General features: G+C 48.4%; 1 protein-coding gene across 1 annotated transcript in view; it reads left to right on the forward strand.

Moving 5' to 3' along the window:
- Window positions 1–590: 590 nt before the first annotated feature.
- LOC141047183 (uncharacterized) overlaps window positions 591–15,146 on the forward strand; it is a 40,216-nt gene continuing 25,660 nt past the window's right edge. Inside the window, exon 1 of the mRNA XM_073542139.1 lies at window positions 591–827. Within this exon, the coding sequence (XP_073398240.1) occupies window positions 591–827 (237 nt within the window). The remainder of the gene's footprint in view (window positions 828–15,146) is intronic.

Below are 15,146 nucleotides of genomic sequence, written 5' to 3' on the forward strand. Positions count from 1 at the left end.
AGATTGTGAAAGAGACGAGGCCCAGCCAGGAATGGGTGGTTCGCTTTCCCGTGGCGCAATAGGTGGTTCCTGGACGGGGTCATGCTGAACGGGATTGCTGCAGTCCAGGCAGATGGGAGTAGGCTGACCTGAGGGAAGTTTGCGATTGCAAGAGGAGCATGCGAAGAACTGGACTAGGGTGCCCGTGGGGACTGGCGGACGGCCACGATCAGGCTTAGAAGTAGACATGGTGAAGGAAGAGAAGATGAAAACCTGCGGAACTGCCGGAAGGTTGGGGGACAGAAAGGCAGAGTAGGGTGTCAGTCTGCAGATGCAGAAGTACTCACGGTCTGGTGACCCCGAAAGAGATGAATTAGGCTCCTGCAACTGGCCAGGGACCGACAGGAAGCGCTGGTCTCTGCTTTGGTCTCCGGCTGTCAGGCTGCAAAGATGGCGACAGCCCGACATGAGGAAGTAAAAGCGCGGTTTCTGTGCAAGAAGAAGGGCGGAGCTAGTCGCCTCCACCAGAGGGAAAACCCGCCCCCCCTTCCCAGCCACAAGCCTGAAGAGGCGGTGGGAGGGCTTAGGAAGGCAACGGCCTAGGAGAGCGGATGGGGGCGTGGCCGCGACGGGCGCGAAGGCCCAAATTGAAGCCGGAGGCTAAAATAGACACGGCGGCCGCCTGTCAGCACTGGGCGGCGCGGAAGAACTGCGGCGCAGCCGCGCCCGCCCCTAAGAAGAATGCCGCACTAGCCCTGCTCCCAGACGCCACCCACCGCGACTGGGAAGCGCCGGCCGCTGATAACCTGCGGCGCTACTTTGGCGTCCTTGTGGAGACTCTGGGAGCGGTGGTGTCTTCTTCCGGTCCAATAAAGGTACCTTCCATATCCCACGCTGTCTGTCCATTCCGTCTTCGCGCCTTGTCCAACCGACAGGCTCTTGTGGGCGAGTGGGTGGGAGGCAGGGGGCAAGGACCATCCGTCGTCGCTGGCACGTCCTGTGCTGAGCCCGTGGTCCGCCCGGAGAACTATGAGGATACGGGGTGATAGTACACGCCGTACTAATAGTCTCTTGTGGGAGTACAGTTGTGACCGTTCACACTGTATCCCGCCTAAGACCTGAAACGACGCACATCAAGGTAGATATGGGTCCAATGAAGGACCCGTGTCCACCTCCTACTGACACTAAGCTAAACTGAGGAAATTCCTGCCGGTCAGTGGGGTGTACACTGCGGAGGAGGAGCTAACCTTTTTTTGCATAGTGTCAGCCTCCTAGTGGCAGCAGCATACACCCATAGTCTCTGTGTCCCCCAATAAGGCGAACGAGAAAAATGATTTTTTAATTGTACGGCTGTACTTTATAAACATCTGTGAAGCCCTTGGGGGTTCAAAGTGCTCACCACATATCTAGATAAGTTCCTTGGGGAGTCTAGTTTCCAAAATGGGGTCACTTGTGGGAGGTTTCCACTGTTTAGGTACATCAGGGGCTATCCAAACGTGACATGGCGTCCGATCTGAATTCCAGCCAATTTTGCATTGAAAAAGTCAAACGGCGGTCTTTCCTTTCTGAGGTCTGCCATGCGCCGAAACAGTGGTTCCTCCCCACATATCAGGTATCAGTGTGCTCAGGACAAATTGCACAATAACTTTTGCAGTCCAATTTCTCCTGTTACCATTGGTAAAATAAAAAAATTGGACCTGAAGTAGTTTTTTTGTGAAAAAAAGTTAAATGTTAATTTTTTTTTAAATATTCAATAAATTCCTGTGAAGCATCTGAAGGGTTAATAAACATCTTGAATGTGGTTTTGAGCACCTTGAGGGGTGCAGTTTTTAGAATGGTGTCACTTTTGGGTATTTTCTATCATATAGACCTATCAAAGTGACTTCAAATGTGATGTGGTCCGTAAAAATAAAATGGTGTTGTAAAAATGAGAAATGGCTGGTCAGCTTTTAACCCTTATAACTTCCTAACAAAAAAAAATTTTGATTCCCAAATAGTGCTGATGTAAAGTAAACATGTGGGAAATGTTACTCATTAAGTATTTTGTGTGCCGTATTTCTGTGATTTAAGGGCATAAAAATTCAAAGTTGGAAAATTGCGAAATTTTCTAAATTTTCGCCAAATTTCCATTTTTTTCACAAATAAACACAAGTTATATGAATGAAATTTTACCACAACCATGAAGTACAATATGTCACAAGAAAACAGTGTCAGAATCACCGGGATCCATGGAAGCTCCAGAGTTATTACCTCATAAAGGTACAGTGGTCAGAATTGTAAAAATTGGTCTGGTCATGAACGTGCAAACCACCCTTGGGGGTTAAGGGGTTAAAATGTTTCTAAAGAAAAATTGTCACCAACAATTCTTGTAAGAAGAAAAAAATAAGCAAAAATGCAGAAGACACATTTTATAATTGTTAACATGTTAAACATTTATTAAAAAGAAATTAATCTTTTTGTGCCCCAGAACATAGATGTACACCGCAGGGACGGCACAGATGAGGCTTCAACAAAAACCCTGAAAAGCAAACATGACATCTAAGAAGGTGTGACTGAGTTTGGCTGAATGCCCCCCCGTCTCCAAGTACTCGATAGTATGGGGCGGCCTAGTTACTCCGATACTTACATGCCTAATAACGGGGTCTGGGCTGCAATGTATGAAGGTCTATTAGGCCGGGCTAGAGGCAGCGTCCAATAAGTTACCTTATAACGCCCCATACACATTAGGCTAAAGTTCCATGAAAGCACTGATTTCGGGGGGTTTGGCCGACCATATAATGTATTTGGGGGCCTCCCGACAGATGATGTCAGGGCAGAGAAGGATCTGGCATCCTGAATTTCAGAGGATAATCCGTTTGTTCTTCCTGTAGATAATCCTCCTCTAGAGGAGTCTGGAGGCGAGTCTCTCATACAGACCACAGGAAAGCTGGAATATTTGTGTGTATGGGGGAGTCGGGAGAGATCGCCGTCTGCCAAATGACCGTTCAGCCAACTCTGATCTCGTGTATGGGGCTGTTAGTATTACACTGACAGGCAGTGATGATACACGGCACTACAGTAGTACAGGGCATCACCGGAGCCATCAGAGGCTTGTATGTTGTATGATCGCACTGATCAGAGGGGTTTAAAAAAGGTTTAAAGGGGAAAAATATCACAGTTTCAGCAACAAGAAATATCCATCACTATATGGAAAGCAGAGTCACTGCACAATGTTAGTTACGTCACGTCCATAACTACTTTATTATACTCTATCATCCTGTACACAGTGGAGTAGATAGAAATCACAGGTCCCACAGCAATAGCTGGAATTGGACCCTCCAACGCAAATAAAAAAAATCTCTCTATCTATATACACTGTTCAAAAAAATAAAGGGAACACTTAAACAACAGAATATAACTCCAAGTAAATCAAACTTCTGTGAAATCAAACTGTCCACTTAGGAAGCAACACTGATTGACAATCAATTTCACATGCTGCTGTGCAAATGGAATAGACAACAGATGGAAATTATTGGCAATTATCAAGACATCCTCAATAAAGGAGTGGTTCTGCAGGTGGGGACCACAGACCACATCTCAGTACCAATGCTTTCTGGCTGATGTTTTGGTCACTTTTGAATGTTGGTTGTGCTTTCACACTCGTGGTAGCATGAGACGGACTCTACAACCCACACAAGTGGCTCAGGTAGTGCAGCTCATCCAGGATGGCACATCAATGCGAGCTGTGGCAAGAAGGTTTACTGTGTCTGTCAGAGTAGTGTCCAGAGGCTGGAGGTGCTACCAGGCGACAGGCCTGTACAACAGGAGATGTGGAGGGGGCCGTATGAGGCAACAACACCGCAGCAGGACCGCTACCTCCACCTTTATGCAAGGAGGAACAGGAGGAGCACTGCCAGAGACCTGCAAAATGATCTTAAGCAGGCCACAAATGTGCATGTCTGCACAAACGGTTAGAAACTGACTCCATGAGGACGGTCTGAGGGCCCGACGTCCACAGATGGGGGTTGCGCTCACAGTCCAACACCGTACAGGACACTTGGCATTTGCCACAGAACACCAGGATTGGCAAATTCGCCACTGGCGCCCTGTGCTCTTCACAGATGAAAGCAAGTTCACACTGAGCACATGTGACAGCCGTGACAGAGTCTGGAGACGCCGTGGAGAGCGATCTGCTGCCTGCAACATCCTTCAGCATGACCGGTTTGGCAGTGGTCAGTAATGGTGCGGGGTGGCATTTCTTTGGAGGCCACACGATGTTGGGCTGTGAGCACAACCCCCATGGAGACACAATTGTGCCTTTACCTGGAGATAAATTCCCAGTGGGGGGCAATTTCCAAAACGCAATAACTTAAGTGGGGAATTCAGCTCTTTTCACACTTAAGGGATCTGTATATGGAGTCTACAAACTACAGTGGGAAATAAGGATTTGTTACGCGGCCAATTTTGGGGTAAAGTCACATTTTCATGAGGAAATAAAGTAAAATTGTCATTTTTTCCTTCCACATTGCTTAAATTCCTGTCACACTATCCGAATTCAGATATTGTCCTGTCAGAAAGGAGAATACAGGGAGCGAAAGGGTTAATAGGACTCACAGGAGGAACCGGCCCAGAAAGCAGAAGTTCAAGGAGTGTCCGCCACATATATGACTGCTCTGTGCACAGGACCTGTGATGAGGTCACAGGAGGGGAGGAGTCAGGGGTCACATGATCAGGGGCCTCAGTGAGTACAGGACTCAGTGTGCTGGAGAGCTCCCGATAATCAGCTGCGTGTGTCGCGCTGTGTGATAGTCACAGCACCTGCATGGAGAGCGACACATGCAGCTGATTATCGGGAGCGCTCCAGGGATCCGGGGTCCCGATGCAGCTATTCGGTAAGTGATATTAGCCAATAACAACTTCTCCGACGATATTCGCTCATCTCTAGTAATAACAGCTCAAAGAAATTCACCAAACTTTTCATTAAGTTTAATAGCAAGACCCTATTAAATATTGAGCACCAGCGGGATGAAGCATTGACATTGGCATGTAAAAGTGTGGGCGCCCCTGGTCAAAATGACCGTTATTGTGAGCAGTAGTAAGATGAAGATGAAATGATCTCTAAGAGGCCGAACCTCTAAGATGGCACATGGCCTTTGTATTTTAGGCAAAAATAATAATAATAAAAAAAAAAAAAATATATATATATATATATATATATGGACTTTTTACAATTTCATAATTGCAAAAAGGAAAAAGGGGTGATGCAAAACTTTGGGCACCCTTGGAGATTTGTGTACTGAGATAATTTTGATCAAAGTTTCACACCTTAATTAGTTTGTTAGGGTTATGGTGAGATCACATGGTGACCAGGAGCTACAGACTGAGGAAAGGGCTAAAAAGCCTTCACTAGACCCCTGTACAGCTGTATAATGAGGTCCAGGCTTTATAGTGAAGGGACAGGAGTGAGGGCCTGTGCCCAGGAGCTACAGTCTGAGGAAAGGGCTAAAAATCCTTCACTAGACCCCTGTACAGCTGTACAATGAGGCCCAGGCTTTATAGTGAAGGGACAGGAGTGAGGGCCTGTGCCCAGGAGCTACAGTCTGAGGAAAGGGCTAAAAAGCCTTCACTAGACCCCTGTACAGCTGTATAATGAGGCTCAGGCTTTATAGTGAAGGGACAGGAGTGAGGGCCTGTGCCCAGGAGCTACAGTCTGAGGAAAGGGCTAAAAAGCCTTCACTAGACCCCTGTACAGCTGTATAATGAGGCCAGGCTTTATAGTGAAGGGACAGGAGTGAGGGCCTGTTCCCCGGAACTACAGTCTGAGGAAAGGGCTAAAAAGCCTTCACTAGTCCCCTGTACAGCTGTATATTGAGGCCCAGGCTTTATAGTGAAGGGTCAGGAGTGAGGGCCTGTTCCCAGGAGCTACAGTCTGAGGAAAGAGCTAAAAAGTCTTCACTAGACCCCTGTACAGCTGTATAATGAGGCCCAGGCTTTATAGTGAAGGGACAGGAGTGAGGGCCTGTTCCCAGGAGCTACAGTCTGAGGAAAGGGCTAAAAAGCCTTCACTAGACCCCTGTACAGCTGTGTAATGAGGCTCAGGCTTTATAGTGAAGGGACAGGAGTGAGGGCCTGATCCCAGGAGCTTCAGTCTGAGGAAAGGGCTTAAAAGCCCTCACTAGACCCCTGTACAGCTGTATAATGAGGCTCAGGCTTTATAGTGAAGGGACAGGAGTGAGGGCCTGATCCCAGGAGCTACAGTCTGAGGAAAGGAGTAAAGAGCCTTCACTAGACCCCTGTACAGCTGTATAATGAGGCCCAGGCTTTATAGTGAAGGGACAGGAGTGATGGTCTGTTCCCAGGAGCTACAGACTGAGGAAAGGGCTAAAAAGCCTTCACTAGACCACTGTACAGCTGTATAATGAGGCCAAGGCTTTACAGTGAAGAGACAGGAGTGAGGGCCTGTTCCCCGGAACTACAGTCTGAGGAAAGGACTAAAAAGCCATCACTAGACCCCTGTACAGCTGTATAATGAGGCCCAGGCTTTATAGTGAAGGGACAGGAGTGAGGGCCTGTGCCCAGGAGCTACAGTCTGAGGAAAGGGCTAAAAAGCCTTCACTAGACCCCTGTACAGCTGTATAATGAGGCCCAGGCTTTATAGTGAAGGGACAGGAGTGAGGGCCTGTGCCCAGGAGCTACAGTCTGAGGAAAGGGCTAAAATGCCTTCACTAGTCCCCTGTACAGCTGTATAATGAGGCCCAGGCTTTATAGTGAAGGGACAGGAGTGAGGGCCTGATCCCAGGAGCTACAGTCTGAGGAAAGGAGTAAAGAGCCTTCACTAGACCCCTGTACAGCTGTATAATGAGGCCCAGGCTTTATAGTGAAGGGACAGGAGTGAGGGTCTGTTCCCAGGAGCTACAGACTGAGGAAAGGGCTAAAAAGCCTTCACTAGACCCCTGTACAGCTGTATAATGAGGCCAAGGCTTTACAGTGAAGAGACAGGAGTGAGGGCCTGTTCCCCGGAACTACAGTCTGAGGAAAGGACTAAAAAGCCTTCACTAGACCCCTGTACAGCTGTATAATGAGGCCCAGGCTTTATAGTGAAGGGACAGGAGTGAGGGCCTGTGCCCAGGAGCTACAGTCTGAGGAAAGGGCTAAAAAGCCTTCACTAGACCCCTGTACAGCTGTATAATGAGGCCCAGGCTTTATAGTGAAGGGACAGGAGTGAGGGCCTGTGCCCAGGAGCTACAGTCTGAGGAAAGGGCTAAAAAGCCTTCACTAGACCCCTGTACAGATGTATAATGAGGCCCAGGCTTTATAGTGAAGGGACAGGAGTGAGGGTCTGTGCCTAGGAGCTACAGTCTGAGGAAAGGGCTAAAAAGCCTTCACTAGTCCCCTGTACAGTTGTATAATGAGGTCCAGGCTTTATAGTGAAGGGACAGGAGTGAGGGCCTGTGCCCAGGAGCTACAGTCTGAGGAAAGGGCTAAAAAGCCTTCACTAGACCCCTGTACAGCTGTATAATGAGACTCAGGCTTTATAGTGAAGGGACAGGAGTGAGGGCCTGTGCCCAGGAGCTACAGTCTGAGGAAAGGGCTAAAAAGCCTTCACTAGACCCCTGTACAGCTGTATAATGAGGCCCAGGCTTTATAGTGAAGGGACAGGAGTGAGGGTCTGTGCCTAGGAGCTACAGTCTGAGGAAAGGGCTAAAAAGCCTTCACTAGTCCCCTGTACAGTTGTATAATGAGGTCCAGGCTTTATAGTGAAGGGACAGGAGTGAGGGCCTGTGCCCAGGAGCTACAGTCTGAGGAAAGGGCTAAAAAGCCTTCACTAGACCCCTGTACAGCTGTATAATGAGGCCCAGGCTTTATAGTGAAGGGACAGGAGTGAGGGCCTGATCCCAGGAGCTACAGTCTGAGGAAAGGAGTAAAGAGCCTTCACTAGACCCCTGTACAGCTGTATAATGAGGCCCAGGCTTTATAGTGAAGGGACAGGAGTGAGGGTCTGTTCCCAGGAGCTACAGACTGAGGAAAGGGCTAAAAAGCCTTCACTAGACCCCTGTACAGCTGTATAATGAGGCCAAGGCTTTACAGTGAAGAGACAGGAGTGAGGGCCTGTTCCCCGGAACTACAGTCTGAGGAAAGGACTAAAAAGCCTTCACTAGACCCCTGTACAGCTGTATAATGAGGCCCAGGCTTTATAGTGAAGGGACAGGAGTGAGGGCCTGTGCCCAGGAGCTACAGTCTGAGGAAAGGGCTAAAAAGCCTTCACTAGACCCCTGTACAGCTGTATAATGAGGCCCAGGCTTTATAGTGAAGGGACAGGAGTGAGGGCCTGTGCCCAGGAGCTACAGTCTGAGGAAAGGGCTAAAAAGCCTTCACTAGACCCCTGTACAGCTGTATAATGAGGCCCAGGCTTTATAGTGAAGGGACAGGAGTGAGGGTCTGTGCCTAGGAGCTACAGTCTGAGGAAAGGGCTAAAAAGCCTTCACTAGTCCCCTGTACAGTTGTATAATGAGGTCCAGGCTTTATAGTGAAGGGACAGGAGTGAGGGCCTGTGCCCAGGAGCTACAGTCTGAGGAAAGGGCTAAAAAGCCTTCACTAGACCCCTGTACAGCTGTATAACGAGGCCCAGGCTTTATAGTGAAGGGACAGGAGTGAGGGCCTGTGCCCAGGAGCTACAGTCTGAGGAAAGGGCTAAAAAGCCTTCACTAGACCCCTGTACAGCTGTATAATGAGGCCCAGGCTTTATAGTGAAGGGACAGGAGTGAGGGTCTGTGCCTAGGAGCTACAGTCTGAGGAAAGGGCTAAAAAGCCTTCACTAGTCCCCTGTACAGTTGTATAATGAGGTCCAGGCTTTATAGTGAAGGGACAGGAGTGAGGGCCTGTGCCCAGGAGCTACAGTCTGAGGAAAGGGCTAAAAAGCCTTCACTAGACCCCTGTACAGCTGTATAATGAGACTCAGGCTTTATAGTGAAGGGACAGGAGTGAGGGCCTGTGCCCAGGAGCTACATTCTGAGGAAAGGGCTAAAAAGCCTTCACTAGACCCCTGTACAGCTGTATAATGAGGCCCAGGCTTTATAGTGAAGGGACAGGAGTGAGGGCCTGTGCCAAGGAGCTACAGTCTGAGGAAAGGGCTAAAAAGCCTTCACTAGACCCCTGTACAGCTGTATAATGAGGCCCAGGCTTTATAGTGAAGGGACAGGAGGGAGAAAAGTGGGGAAAGGAGCCAGAAGAGCCGGACTGCCCATCACTAACCTGCAGAGCCGCACTCCACATATATGGCCGCTCTGTGCACAGGACCTGTGATGATGTCACAGGAGGGGAGGAGTCAGGGGTCACATGATCTCCGGAGTGCAGACCTCCATGGAGCCTTCTCCTCAGTCAGTGACATTCCCGCCATTATTTGCCCCTCACTACTGGCACAATTACCCCGCGCCGCCTTCTCTACACAGTGTTATGTGTGGAATGTAACGTGTGATTTCTCTGGAGGGAAATAGACCCCACACATGAGGGAATTATCCCTAGTTACCGGCCGTCTACTATATGGCGGCATATGATTGTGCTATCGACTCCACACCAGGAGCTAAAATGCCCAAATCTCTAATGTAACCGCTATAAGAGAAGATATAACAAATTTCCCCTAAACTCACACAGCGGAGGAGGCCTCACTTGGAGCAATGTGACTCGCGCACAGAAAATCTATTCCCGGTTCTGTGATAAGTTATCGGCCGACAGGAAGAAGAAAGGTCTGAATTACAGCCCAGACTGGAGGAGAAACTGCAGGAGTTAGAATTGGCCAATCAGCGCTCTTCACCCCTATACTTATCTACACAAATACAAGATATGAAATGACAATTAGACGCCATTCTCACCACCAGAACGGAGAGGCGCTAACTTGGAGTAAAGCCGCGTTTTATCACCATGCCAATAAGCCTAATAAGATGCCGCTCGTAAGCTCAGAATGAGAGAGTCACTGCATATAATCTCCTCTATAAAAGACCCTAAGGGTCAGATCTCAGCCCACCCCGATGTCATGTATAGCACTTATAATGAATACCCCCAGAGTTTGTATTCGCCCCCACAATCACCCCCCTCACTACTGGAGTCATTCCTTCACACACTACATCTACCTAACCTGACTGAGTCCGCGGCACAACAACTCCATTTACACATCTCTGAGGAGGAAATAGTTTCACCAATCAAAAAACTAAAAAGAGGAAAGGCCCCGGGGCCGGATGGTCTTACAGCAATATATGATAAAAAATGCAGCGATGTGCTGACACCACATATAAAAACCTCTGTAATTCACTACTAAATGGCTCACAGCTGCCCCCTGAGTTCTACGTGGCGCATGTAACCGTAATCCCTAATCCTAAGAAAGATCATCTCACAACAAATTATAGACCTATATCCCTCTTATACATTGACTTCAAAATCTTTACATCCATTGTGACTAACAGGATCAATAAAATCCTCCCTCACCTCATCCATCGGGATCAGGTTGGTTTTATACCAGCGCGACAGGCCCCAGATAATATTAGGAGAGTGTTAAATATTATTCATACAACTAACCTACAGCGAAAGCGACTTCTCCTGCTTGCATTAGATACTGAGAGGGCTTTCGATTCGGCGTCCTGGACATATCTCTTTACGGTTCTATCTGAAGTCGGATTCTCCCCTAAACTTATAAAGTGCCTCCAATTGTTATATGATAGCCCTATCGCTTATGTAAAACTCCCGTCACCACATCCCCCTCCAATTAATATTCAGAGGGTACCAGGCAGGGCTGTCCTCTATCTCCGGATCTTTTTGCACTTGCAATGGAACCCATTGTGGAAGCAATAAGGAGAGATCAGAATATCCTGGGCCCTGAGAATATGGGAGACCAATATAAAGTCAGCCTCTTTGCGGATGATCTCCTGCTCTCATGCTGTCTGTCTATGAAGGGCACACAGTGCATCACCCAGCTTTGCACATAGACTTGCCTCTGCACCTAGCATTCACATGGTATGTCCATCCACCCAGCTCTCCTGCTCTCCTGCTGTCTGTCTATGAAGGACACACAGTGCATCACCCAGCTTTGCACATAGACTTGCCTCTGCACCTAGCATTCACATGGTATGCCTTTCAGCTAACCCCAGCTTACCCCAGTGTTATTTATGACCTTGTTTGCTCTGGCTTGATCATATGCATCTGGTCCACTCTTAATTGTCTGACCAAGAAGAGTAGAGACCACTCCTCTCTGCTTCACACCTGACTGCACTTAGTTGTACATATATTGCAGAGCACAAGTCTGCATAAAGACTTCAGTCTGCAGTGTGATTTCCTATAAGTGTGTTCTAGAAGTGTGAAGATTAATTTAAGAATTAAAACCAGAATTGAACCAGAAGGGAACTGAAGGTAACTGTACACAGTCACTGTAAACAATGTTTCTGCTTGTTTTCACCCCTATAATCCTTCACTTTCTGCTAATTCCCCTAATCCCTACTCCTAGTAAGGAACTGTTCATCTCTTCTTCAATCCTCCCCATCCACCTCACCTCCGCCTCAAAACTGTTCCTTAACATACAATCCTCTGTCTCCAAACACAGACAGCCCCCTCATGCCCTCTCCTGCTCCCACCTGCTAACACTTTCTCTGCTCCTTCTCACTGCTGGTGATATCTCCCCAAATCCTGGTCCTCCTCACCACATTCCCACAGTCATTTCTACCTCCCATCCACGCTCTATCACAACCTTCCGTAACCTCTCCAACCTTATACCCATTCACCCAGCCCCTGCTTCCCCAGTCCCACTAACAGGAGCTCTGTGGAACGCTCGCTCTGTCTGCAACAAGCTTTCCTACATCCATGATCTTTTTGTTACTACCAAACTTTCCTTCCTCGCCATCACCGAAACCTGGCTCACCCCTTCTGACACAGCCTCTCCTGCTGCACTTTCATATGGTGGCTTCCACCTTTCTCACACCCCCCGCCCCAGCAGCAAACATGGTGGAGGAGTTGGTTTTCTCCTGTCAGATACCTGCTCCTTCACCCCAATCCCACTGCCACCCTCTGTTACCCTCCCTTCCTTTGAGGTGCACTCTGTGCGCATCTACTCCCCCTCCAACCTCCAACTGGCTGTCATCTACCGCCCCCCAGGGCCAGCCACCACCTTCTTTGACCACTTCACCACCTGGTTACTTCATTTCCTTTCCACGGACATCCCTACTATCATCATGGGCGACTTCAACATCCCCATTGACACTTCCCTCTCAGCTGCCACTAAACTCCTATCTCTCACTTCCTCCTTCGGCCTCACTCAATGGTCTTCTACAGCCACCCACAAAGATGGCCACACACTGGACCTCATCTTCACCCGCCTCTGCTCCCTATCTAACCTCTCTAACTCACCTCTTCCTCTCTCTGACCACAACCTTCTCACATTCTCTTCCCTCTTCACTCCATGTCTACAATCCCCACCCCACAAACTCTCACACCCTCGGAGAAATCTTAAACACCTTGACCTACACTCATTCTCTGAATCCCTTCTCCCTCTCACAGATATAAGTTCCTTACACAATGCGGATGACGCTGCCGCTCTATATAACACCACAATAGCTGTAACTTTGGAATCCGCTGCCCCACTTAAACATACCAAAGCTTGCAAAATCAACAGACAGCCCTGGCACACCAGCCTGACCAAAGAGCTGAGGCGAGCTTCCAGGGCTGCTGAGCGCAGATGGAAAAGATCCCACTCCAACGAGCACTTCATCGCATTCAAACAGTCCCTCACTACTTTCAAGACCACACTCGCCACAGCTAAACAAACCTACTTCTCATCTCTCATATCCTCCCTGTCTCACAACCCTAAACAGTTATTCAACACCTTCAATTCTCTCTTCCGCCCCCCAGCACCTCCTCCCTCCCCACTCATCTCAGCTGAAGACTTTGCCTCATTTTTCAAGCAGAAGATTGATAACATCAGAGAAAGTTTTGGTCAACAACCCCCAGAACCCTTCCTCCCGACTTCCCAGCCCTCCACCTTCAAAACCAACTTCTTCACCATTACAGAAGATCGACTCTCCACTCTACTCTCAAGATCACATCTCACCACCTGTGCACTCGACCCGATCCCATCCCACTTCATACCAAACCTCACCACAGTCTTCATCCCAACCCTAACCCATCTCTTCAACCTATCACTAACAACTGGTGTTTTCCCCTCAAGCTTTAAACATGCCTCCATCACACCTATCCTCAAAAAGCCCTCTCTTGACCTATCCTCTGTATCTAGCTATCGCCCTATATCACTTCTCCCCTACGCCTCCAAGCTACTGGAACAACACGTCTACCTTGAACTGTCCTCCCATCTCTCTTCTTGCTCCCTCTTCGACCGCTTACAATCTGGCTTCCGGTCACACCACTCCACTGAAACTGCCCTTACTAAGGTCACCAATGACCTCTTAACCGCCAAGAGCAAGCGACACTACTCTGTCCTCCTCCTCCTGGACCTGTCGGCTGCCTTTGACACAGTGGACCATTCCCTATTATTACAGACCCTCTCATCCCTCGGCATCACAGACTTGGCCCTATCCTGGATCTCATCATACCTAACAGACCGGACATTCAGCGTCTCCCACTCACACACCACCTCCTCACCTCGCCCCCTATCTGTCGGAGTCCCACAAGGTTCAGTCCTTGGGCCCCTGCTGTTCTCTATTTACACCTTTGGCCTGGGACAGCTCATAGAATCTCATGGCTTTCAGTATCATCTCTACACTGATGACACACAGATCTACATCTCTGGACCAGATATCACCTCCCTACTAACCAGAATCCCTCAATGTCTGTCCACTATTTCATCCTTCTTCTCCGCTAGATTTCTGAAACTCAACATGGACAAAACAGAATTCATCATCTTTCCACCATCTCACGTGACCCCCCCTACGAACCTATCAATTACAGTAAATGACTGCCCACTCTCCCCAGTCCCACAAGCTTGCTGCCTCGGAGTAATCCTTGATGCTAATCTCTCCTTCAAACCACATATCCAAGCCCTTTCCACTTCCTGCCGACTTCAACTCAAAAATATTTCACGAATCCGTTCATTCCTCACCCAAGAATCTGCAAAAACCCTAGTCCATGCCCTCATCATCTCTCGCCTTGACTACTGCAACCTCCTGCTCTGTGGCCTCCCCTCAAACACTCTCGCACCCCTCCAATCTATTCTAAACTCTGCTGCCTGACTAATCTACCTGTCCCCCCGCTATTCCCCAGCATCTCCCCTCTGTCAATCCCTTCACTGGCTCCCAATTGCCCAGAGACTCCATTACAAAACCCTAACCATGACATACAAAGCCATCCACAACTTGTCTCCTCCATACATCTGTGACCTCGTCTCCCGGTACTTTCCTGCACGCAACCTCCGATCCTCAAAAGATCTCCTTCTCTATTCCCCTCTTATCTCCTCTTCCCACAATCGCATACAAGATTTCTCTCGCGCATCACCCCTACTCTGGAACTCTCTACCACAACATATCAGACTCTCACCTACCATCGAAACCTTCAAAAAGAGCCTGAAGACCCACCTCTTCCGACAAGCCTACAACCTGCAGTAACCACTGATCGACCAAACCGCTGCACGACCTGCTCTACCCTCGCCTACTGTATTATCACCCATCCCTTGTAGATTGTGAGCCCTCGCGGGCAGGGTCCTCTCTCCTCCTGTACCAGTTATGACTTGCATTGTTTAAGATTATTGTACTTGTTTTTATGTATACCCCTCCTTACATGTAAAGCGCCATGGAATAAATGGCGCTATAACAATAAATAATAATAATAATAATAATAACACTACACTCCCTCACTTGTTTTCCCTCCTTCACGATTTTGAGAAGATCTCAGGGTTAAAAATTAACATTGATAAACCCGAAGCATTATTTGTAAATTTTCCTAAGACAGAGCAAACTAATATAGCCTCCCATTTTGGGTTTACAGACAAAGAACATTATCTAACATATCTGGGTATCAACTTAACAGCCAACAGGTCACCTCTGTTTAGGTGGAATTACACTCCACTGATCCAAAACTTCCAGAGGGACCTGGATAGATGGGCTTCCTCAAAGTTACCCTGGCTCGGCAGAATACATGCATTAAAAATGGTGTCACTGCCTCGCTTCTTATATCTATTTAGGTCCCTCCCAATTATGGTA

The sequence above is a fragment of the Dendrobates tinctorius genome, unplaced genomic scaffold (assembly GCF_039654945.1).
Source record: "Dendrobates tinctorius isolate UK_male_01 unplaced genomic scaffold, ASM3965494v1 ptg000126l, whole genome shotgun sequence".
NCBI classification, from domain to species: domain Eukaryota; kingdom Metazoa; phylum Chordata; class Amphibia; order Anura; family Dendrobatidae; genus Dendrobates; species Dendrobates tinctorius.